General features: G+C 35.4%; 1 protein-coding gene across 1 annotated transcript; it reads right to left on the bottom strand.

Moving 5' to 3' along the window:
• Positions 1–3,468: 3,468 nt before the first annotated feature.
• On the bottom strand, positions 3,469–9,213 carry SCPL49 (SERINE CARBOXYPEPTIDASE-LIKE 49). Its single transcript, XM_088879797.1, has 9 exons — positions 8,865–9,213; positions 7,126–7,294; positions 6,359–6,478; positions 5,488–5,631; positions 5,265–5,415; positions 4,962–5,050; positions 4,158–4,416; positions 3,914–4,047; positions 3,469–3,823 (listed from the first exon to the last, which is right to left on the bottom strand). The coding sequence occupies exons 1-9, from the start codon at positions 9,179–9,181 to the stop codon at positions 3,695–3,697; spliced, it is 1,512 nt and encodes a 503-aa protein (XP_088735923.1). The 5' UTR covers positions 9,182–9,213; the 3' UTR covers positions 3,469–3,694.
• Between the last annotated feature and the right edge of the window lie 735 nt (positions 9,214–9,948).

The raw sequence follows: 9,948 nt of genomic DNA, 5'->3' as shown, positions 1-9,948 counted from the left end.
AAAACTTGAAGAAGATAAGGCATAAAGGAAAGAACACTTTTAATAAGTTGAAGCCTGCCCCCTTGTGAAAGATGTTTATGCTCCCATCCACTGATCATGTTTCTGATTTTGTCAATAAGGGGTTCAAATAGAATTTTCTTCTTATGTCTTTATGCAGTAGAGCTCCAAGATAGGTGATAGGAAGACACTTAAGGTTGAAACCTGTAAGGGATTTGATTCTGTGGGCAATGTTATTGGCCTTCTTACCAGGGATAAAGAAGCTCTTGGACTGATTGATTTTTTGGCCTAATTGGTCCTCATATTGCTCTAGGAATTGCATCAGTTTAGTCAAGAGTGTTCTTCACATCTGGTGAAAATGATGATGTCATCCACATAGGCCAAGTGAGACACTCTAATTTTACAACCCGTTTGATAGAACATATCAGGATTCTATGAGAAAATGTGATTAAGCCCTCTGGAAAGAACCTCTACAGCAAGGATGAATAATGCAGGGGAAATTGGGTCACCTTATCTAAGGCCTTGAGATGATTTGAAGAAGCCAGATGGTTCTTCATTAACCAGAATGGTAAATCAACAATGTTCAATAGCGTAGTTGATGAGGACAATAAATCTGGAGGGGAAACCCATCTTCTCAAGAATCACATAGAGAAACTTTCAGTTCACCCTGTCATAAGCCTTGGACATATCCAATTTTAAGATAAGATTCCCTTTGTTATGTCTCATGTTAAGATGATGTGTCATTTCTTGAGTCAGAAGGATATTGTCAGCAATGAGCCTACCAGGCACAAAACCACTCTGAGATGGGGAAATGAGGTCAGGAAGAGCTGGGGAGATTTTAGTGTAAAGAAACTCAGACAAGATCTTATTAATAATATTGCAGAGGGAGATAGGTCTTAACTCAAATCAAGATTGGAGTGAGTCATTCTTAGGGATAAGAATGATAGATGTGGCAGTGAAGTTTCTGGGCATAGGGGTGCCCCTAAAAAAATCCATGACAGCTGCAATGACATCCTATGCAATAGTATTCCAGCAAGCTTGAAAGAATGCTGAAGAGAATCCATCAGGCCCAGCTACACTGTCTTTATTAATAGAAAAGACTACTTCTTTAATATCATTTTGGGAGGGTGGTTGACAGAGATTAAGGAGGACATTTTGATGAATTTGAGGAAATTAGAATGGAAAATCATGAGGTAGTGAGGTGGCAGGGATATCACATAAGAGACCTTTAAAGAAGTGAACTGCAGATTCCTTAATTTGAGCAGAGTCGGTTATTTCTTGTTGATTATCCATCACTCTAGAGATTCTGGATTTCAACATTTTTCTTCTTAACAGATGCGTGAAAGAATTTGGTGTCCCTTTCTCCCGCTTCAAGCCATTTGCAGTTGCTTTTCTACCTCCAAAATTTAGATTTACGGTTAAGATCATGGACCAAAGCAGTATTTTGTCTATTCAGGTTGATCAAATTGGCTTCGGATGGCAGCCTATCAAACTGCTTAAAATATGATTATACATTATTGCTTTTGAATGGGGCTTAATGTAATTTCCTCTTATATAATCTTATAAATATGTAAATTACAGTTTTTTAAAAAAATAAATAGTATTTTATCTACTTGTATTTTTTAAAAAATAGAACAATTTATCTTCTTGTCTAAGGAAGTAAATTGCTTCATTTTAAATAATATAGAAGGATAATTAGCTATTTTTCTTCTCATAAATGGGTATTCTGCACATACTAAATATCACTGGGTGTCGTTTGCATTATGTATCCAGAAAAGTTTAATCATCGGGTCGTATAAAAGGAGGGGCGTTCAAATCCTAATAAGAGAACATTAAGTGTAAGTAGTGAACTTTCAAAAGGAGTGCTACAAGACCTCAGAGGAGGGAAGTGTAAATTTTTCTTACCAAAATCTTACTCGTAAAATACTCGTTAGATCTTATCCATTCTATATCCAAAATAATCGGGTGCAATATGAGCTTTACCCATTAGGTTTTATACATTAAAATGAATGAACAATTATACATGATTCTTTGTAATGGTATCACCAGAACATAATAGTAAATGAATTTATTAAAAGTATTTTATGAATCTGCAATTGATAAAATACAATAAAAAGCTATTTTGAAAATTTTTAAAATATACATGTTAAATATCATTGAAATATATATAATGACCTTGACTTTATTCATATAACGGATCATTATTAATCAATTACACAATTAACATAGCATCGAGATAGGAGTGAAAATGAAAGAATCAGTAGAAAAAAAGTATTGAAATCGTATTTTAGCTTCATAATACATCTTTATCGGTTTGAAATTGCGTTCAATTTTCATTTCATATTTTTTTAACAATTCAAATTCAAATAAATTTTATTAGCCAGTGTATTAGTCGAATTTGAGTTATCACTTGATGTTCAGACTAACTTTATCAGAAATCTAAGTCAGAGCAATCACTACAAAGTAAAAATAAAAAAACTAACAATTTTTTCAAAATATCAATACGTAAAAACAAAATAATAATAAACTATGTACAAGCTTAAGAATTTTATATGACAAATTGATCCAGTCAATTAATTATCAAAAAAAAATTATAGATTCAATGATTTTAAGTTAACAAATATTTATGAATTATCAGAGTAGATTTTACCATCCAATATAATATCGGGTATTCTATGGTCTAGACCCTATCAAAATTTAAAATACTTATTTCAATAAGTATGAATCCAAATTTAATATAAAAATAAAGGTCAGAATCTTAATAATAGCTATTATAATGAATCCGAATATGATGATACCCGCCCATTAATATTATCTACTGTACATACCCGTCAACAAATATGAGCATTGAAATAGAACAGGGGAATGATACTACCCTATTAGAAAAGAAATGGAGCCAAACGGACTGCAGGATATTTGCTTTAACCGAAGTCGTATAATTTTGCCCTAATTAAAAACAAGTCTAGCCTGGGGGAGAGAGACTCGACATTTATATACCGCTCAAAACCCTTATCAACTTGCAGCTCACTTGGGACATGTGTGATGGGAAAACCAACATTGGTGTGCAAGTTGAAGGGCTGCGGCCGACTGATGGGGCGAACTATACATCGTACTCTTTAATCTTCATACGAACACACCAATGGGGAGAAAGTGATGGTGACATCAATGCCTATAGTTAAAGATCAAGTGCAGTGAGATATGAATGTGCGTGAACAGGACACCGGTTGTGGTAGCATAGTATAATGAGACATGGGCTACTATAGTCATCACAAAGCATAAGCAACACAAATGCCCGACACGACTTGGCACCCAACTAAGTTGAAGAGGAGACTCCAAATCAAGGTATAAACATTGAGTGAATGACAGTGGCGTCCCACCAAGTGCAGATTTGGGGGTATTGACATTTTTAGCGTCTTCAAGGAAATCGAACTGGCGTTCCCCGTAAAACTACACAAACCTGCACCCACAGGATTGACACTAAGGACTCTATTCCCAGGTTGTAAATTAGTATCAGAGTTTAGAACTTTAGCCATTTCAATCTGTAATGACTATAAGACAGCATCATACAGGACAAGCTTCACATCATTCACTACCCTAATCCTTGTTCCCCAGAAACTACTACCATACGGAAACATGTCCACCCATCATCACCTTATTTACAAACATTTTTCACTCTCAAGGAAATAGGGCTTCGTAATCACATTGAAGAAACCAGTGCTTCTGGTTCAGCAGCCGGTTCTGAGAGCGAACCCTTCATCCACCTCTTCAGCATCTCTAAGGAAGCTTTAGGCTGATCCATCGGAACCATGTGTCCAGCATCATGTACCTGTTTTTTACAATAAAAACATTGAAGTAATCAAAGTGTTCAATCAACATAAAGATGTCCTTATATTTTGAGGGGTGGAATAAGAGAGACCTTCAAGAAATTGAGAGGTCCATGGCTTGTCAGCAATCCTGCTTCAGAACCATCCACTTCGAAAGGAACTTCAGGAGATGATATGAACTCTTTCTGACCGCTCCACTCCATGGCGTGGACCCATCTTGAGTTACCTGCTCGATAGAAATGATGATACATGTTATCTGCAACCTTGATGAAGATGGATATGGATATTAAAGCTGTCTATTCAGAACAATTTTTAGATGCAAGATAGTGGTCTCACCAAGCCAGTTGCAGATCAAATCATATTCTCCAGCATAAACTAGTAGCTTTATTCCATCCTCAAGAAGAGCAGGAATACCCACTTCAAGATTTCTCATCCAATCCACAAGCATGGCCTGGTAAACAGTAGGACTACACGAGACGAACTCTATATTTCCAACTCCTAGTGCATCTCTGACAGACTTCTGGTTCAGATATTTCTCCAAGTTTGAGAAGTCGTAGCATAGACTGCCTACGCATTTCTTCCTAATATCATAATACTGCAGGGGTAAAAAAGAAAAGAATTTAAACATTAAGGGTCTGTTTATACTCTTCTGCATTTAGAAAGTCCAAAGCCATGATAACTGTATAGAAGATACAAATGAGAGTGCATTTTATTGCCCTTATCATTCATGCATATTTGAAATGATGCCAATGTTCAACAATAAACTTGACCCAGAAAATGTGGTTCCACGCATTATAGCTTATAGGGTGCAGCCAATGAACATATTGTTTTCTACCATTGCTATAAGCAGAGGAGGAGTCATCAATGGAAAAGCCAAGAAATCTGCATATCTTTATAGTGTTGCATCATATATTGGTTTGGCACATTGTAATCATAAGTTGGTTGGTCCGATGAGTTTCTTCATCCACAATTCTGGCCATGAACAATTAATGGGCTCACAAGCAACCATTCATTATTTAGAAAGGGAACATGCAAACAAATGTGGTTCCATGCATTTCAGGAGATAATACAGAATACTGATTTCAAAGTGGTTTGGCACATATTAGCCATAAAGAACCAGGTTAAATATATGTTTCTTACATTCACATCGCCGGCACGTGCAATAATAGAATTGAATATTGTGTTGCAAACCAAATAGGCTGCAACACAAGATACCGTCCCATCAGTTCCTGAAACAAGTGAAATGAATGCATTAAATCTAAGGAGAACCTTTGACAACAAAGAAACAGAACTGACTCATGGAATGAGAGTATACTGCCATTTACTTATAGGTCATTACAAACAACATGACAGGAGAAAAATATCCCAGAGTCCAGACAATTTGTACATGTAAATAAAAATAGTTGAAAGTAGAGATGATAAAACCAAATCATGTAAAGTTACCACAAAGCTTTATTGCCGCTTCACAGAGTGGAAGCACCTTGTTGATACGGTCATGCTCAGATTGCTTAATTAGTCCCATATCAAGAGCATAATCAGCATATGCACCATACTGGATCGCTGGATCAGTTAGCCCATTTCCAATGGCAAATCCCTGTGTGGTTAATTCTTATAAGAAAGTAACACAACCATGAAAAGACCCTTATAATTATGTACCTCAAAATACCTTCAGATTAACATGAATTCCTTCTTTTTCTTTGTTTCCGCGGTGGACACGAGCAGCAAAAGCAGGAATATAGTGTCCAGCATACGACTCTCCAGTAATGAAAAAATCATTTTTAGCCAGTTCAGGATGCTCCTTAAAGAACGCCTGTAGCAAAAACATAAACCAATGAGAATTCTGTAAATTTAAATATACAAAGACTTTATAAAATACTCTTCGTCTTTTCCATATCAAATTTTATCTAACAGCATTAGAAGGGTAAAAAAGGAATTTAACTATGAGATATGCATTGCATAAGCAGAATATTCACATCAGGTACATGCACACTAAATACAAGCTGGGAGGCATAGATTCTTCAAATGAAAGCACTATTTGAATAACCTGAGTTGTATTATTTTCTTCAGTGAGTTAGGAGAGCATAATTTTCTTCAGTGGGTCAATAGAGATATCTGATGGTGCTTGACAAGAGGACAATTGAAGAGTTGAGAATGGAGAGAGGAACTACCATGAAAGGACATAACTTGACTCATTAATGAGAGAGTAGGGAGGAACTACCATGCCAGGACGCATGGATCAACACCATGATCAAATATATTGTAGTATCCAACCTTACACCACATTTGACAAGATTCACTAACTACTTGATGGTAAAGACTAAAGACTACTAACCAACCATGTGGGACATACTAATGCTTGAATCCCAACAGACATGCTTCTTACACTCAGTTTTCCTCGTGCATAGCTAGATTTGTTATTTGCAATCCAACATTCAAACCAATACGACATACAAAATTTCATAATTTTTTTCTGCTGCATTGTTAGTATTATAAAGACCTATATGTTTCTTGAAAGGGAAACAAGTAACAAAACCAACCTGTAAAAAGTCATATAAGTCATCACTGACACCCTTCTCATTATGCCGAATGTCACGTCTATCAGAACTATAGCTAAAGCCAGTTCCAACAGGCTGGTCAACATACAAAATATTCGATACCTGCAAAATTATCACAAAAACAAGCCAGTTATATGTAAAGAATTCAATATTAGAAGTTGCACCCACTTCTAAAATCTGATGTGTGAAAGGATAGTTAACGTCAAGCAACTAAACCAAACTCAAATGTAACACCAGCAATCCTAGAGCACAACACATAGCAATATTTTACAGCATTGCCGAAAACAGTTACCACGTTTCTTGAAATTAGACAGTAACACGACATAATTTGGCTAAAGAAACTAGCAAACCAATTCTTTTGGTCCAAATTGATTTTTCTGAATCTAGTGCCCAGGTCAAACCATTTTCAGTTCTCAAAGAGACTATCCATTTCACTATCAATTTTCTCTAGATACCACTGTTTTTCCAGCGCCTCATAGCTAAATACAGCTTAACAATCAGAAAAAATCTATTACAAGATAACATAAACCAGGAACTAGATTAGATGAAAATAAGAATTCTCCTGAACCCTTTGCAATGCATTGGACCTGTCCATGTGATTTTCTTTCCTCAATACTCGAACTGCCACACGCCAACACAACAACAATAACCTTGAACCCCTCTGTTTCATCGATTCTATACAGGAAGCTTAAAAATATAAGGATTCCACATAATCCAGAATTAAAAGTTTATTCATCCAAAGAAATTACCTGGTCCCAGCCATACTCATTCGGCACAAGAGATAAGTTATTGGCAATAGTAAAAGGTCCGTTTTCATAGAACAGAGCCATCTCACTGCTACAACCTGGCCCACCAGTCAACCAGATGACAACAGGGTCTTTGGAGCTATTGCGTGATTCAAAGAAGAAGTAGAACATCCTGCAATCACGAACACAGTTACCTCAATCCACACAACACAAATAGTGAGATTATAAGAGGCCAAAAATGTTTCAACAGGGAACCTTTTAATCTTAACTTTAGAATATGGTATAAGATGCTATACACTATCAACCATTTAATAAAAAGTGCATTTTCAGCACGGGGCATAGGTATTGCTTACATCTGTAAATTGAAAAAGACAGAGATCTCAGTTATCATTCTTAATCAGGTCAACTACTTTCTCATCAAGAACATCCTAACTACAGTAGCCTGTAATTTACTTATTTTTATTTCCACCCAGGATGGCAATATCAGAATTAACGGTATCCACTAAGAGCAAATTTGTCTTGCACAAAATATTAAGAAGGCTAGCAGCATAAGCAACTTGGATGATTTCAAGATCAAAAGTTACCAGCAACAAGGATTACTTTTATGAACATAAATGCAAGTGCCACTCCACGAAAGCATTAGAGAGTATTGAGATTAAAAATAGCAGGAAATCCATTCAGAAGCACTAGAAATAGAAACAGAAAAACCAGTCAATTCCCCTCACTTTATGCATTGACAAAACAGATAATTAACATCCAATAAACAATTTTTTTATCACGCCCACATCTGCAATAAGTAAAACTGAACTGGAGCCTTTGGAGAAAGCAACTTTGAGGTCAAACTCAGCTTGTTCTAGCATAGCCTATAACAGCTTAAGTTTGATTTAAAGCTCAACTGCACAAGCAAAATATATTGGTTATCTTGTTTCATAGAAAGTCTTCATTTAGTTTTAATTATCACTTGAAAGAGATTATCATTTCTGATCTGATAACTAGTTCTGATTTCTTAGGTATGGAGTTTGGACCAATTATGCAACAGGTGGTGTATAGTTGTTAGCTATAAATCAACCAATTTACACCCTCATATGCATTCTTTCGACGGAGAGCATGTTAATATACCTTTGAGATTGGACCACCCTTACTCGTAGATCCTGAGCCAAAAGAAAAAAATTAAGGGTGCCCGAGCACTCCCAGGGGCTATACTGCAAACGTCTATGCAAGATCTTGAATTTTTTACTAATGCATTTGCAATTGCATTCATTATCTCATTAAAATTCATGCATTTAAATTAGCTAATAATGTGTCAAATTTAGCATCATTAGGTCAATCAACAAGCAAGGTATTATAACTAGAGCAAGCAATCAGTCTCCCGAAGCTTGAATATGAAGCCCTCTTCCACTACAACGAAAAGTTTTAGCAACGCGTTGCGAATATAGTCAATAAGAAACATGCCCTAGCTTTAAGAGTAGCTGTATCCATTTCACAAGACAAAAATATAGCAGAACATGGGCATTATCTAGCACGTGATAAAACAGTAAACAAGATAAATATTCATGAAACTCAAATATTTACCAAACAGACCCTCCGTCAAAATTCACTTAACCTACTCATATGGTAATAATCCTCACAATTGGTCACCAACCGAAACAATGAACAATTACAAAAGACCACAGAATTGATAGCAAAACCAGAAAGTAAAGCAACGAGAAAGAGATCTTAGCCACATCTTTTACGAAACAAACCTGGCGCCATGAGAATGTTGAATCTGATAGTAACCGGCATGGTGACCTAAGTCCTCAGCTGAAACTCCGCTAGGATCAACCAGATTCGGGAACTTAAATCGCCTCTCAACGATTTTCGGAGTGTCGAGGAAACGAACGTCGTCGTCGACAATATTAATGGATTGTTTAGGAAACAAGTTGAGGTCTCGGATTAGCCTCTCCGCGGAAACCGACGGCAGCCTCGGCGGCGCACGGAGCAAAGCGACGACGGAGGAGATAGGCGAGAGGAGGATGAGAAGTAGAAAGAGAGAGAGGAAACTTGGCGAGCAAGAACCCATTTTTCTTTGAATTTAAGCTCACATTCTTTCATCTGCTGGTTTATATATATACGATATATGAATAAAATACCCGTAGAAATTGTGTGCAGCCTGGAGCAATGCTCCCGCCAATCAAAATTACATGTCCAGTCGGGTATTGGACGGTGGGTCTTATCTAATCGTATGCATGTCCCGAGGCGGTAACACGTTAATAAATAGAGATATTTATATTTTCACTCCTCATTTACTACTCTTTTACACAAATCATATTTATCTTTTAAAAAATTATAAAAATTATCCCCAACAGTTTTTCATATTCAAAAATTTCCTTATTGAATCATTACAATTTTAATATAATTTTTAAAATATAGAAAGGCCGTCAAGAGTATTTCTATAATCGTAAAAAGGTAGATAGCTGTTAAACGAATGTATAAAGAGATGAGTAATACGACTCCATAGAATTTTTATTATTTATATAAATTTTATAATTTTTTTGATTGAATCTCTATATAAAATTATATTTTTTACTAATTAAAATATTAAAATAATTAATATATTAATAAAATTAATTACTAGATTATAAATTTAAATTGAAAAATTATCACAACTTTATAAATTATTTAAAATTATTAAAATTAAAAAATTATTTATCCTCTATTTTTATTTATTAATAAAATTTTATTAAAATTAATAAATAATAATTCAAAATAATTTGTATTGTTTATATACGTCACGCAGATCTAAGATAGTTATCGTATGCATGTGGCTGCCGTATTTTCTCAAATCTG

The sequence above is a fragment of the Sesamum indicum genome, linkage group LG4 (genome assembly GCF_026168435.1).
Source record: "Sesamum indicum cultivar Baizhima isolate 11 linkage group LG4, ASM2616843v1, whole genome shotgun sequence".
NCBI lineage: Eukaryota > Viridiplantae > Streptophyta > Magnoliopsida > Lamiales > Pedaliaceae > Sesamum > Sesamum indicum.
This window is presented reverse-complemented; position numbering and strand designations above follow the sequence as displayed.

Coding starts and splice junctions, on each gene's coding strand:
- SCPL49 (XM_088879797.1), bottom strand. CDS start 9,181: ATGGGTTCTTGCTCGCCAAGTTTCCTCTCTCTCTTTCTACTTCTCATC. Junction 5,051..5,264: donor AGCGGCAATAAAGCTTTGTG/GTAACTTTACAT, acceptor CACTTGTTTCAG/GAACTGATGGGACGGTATCT. Junction 4,417..4,961: donor CACGTGCCGGCGATGTGAAT/GTAAGAAACATA, acceptor TTACCCCTGCAG/TATTATGATATTAGGAAGAA.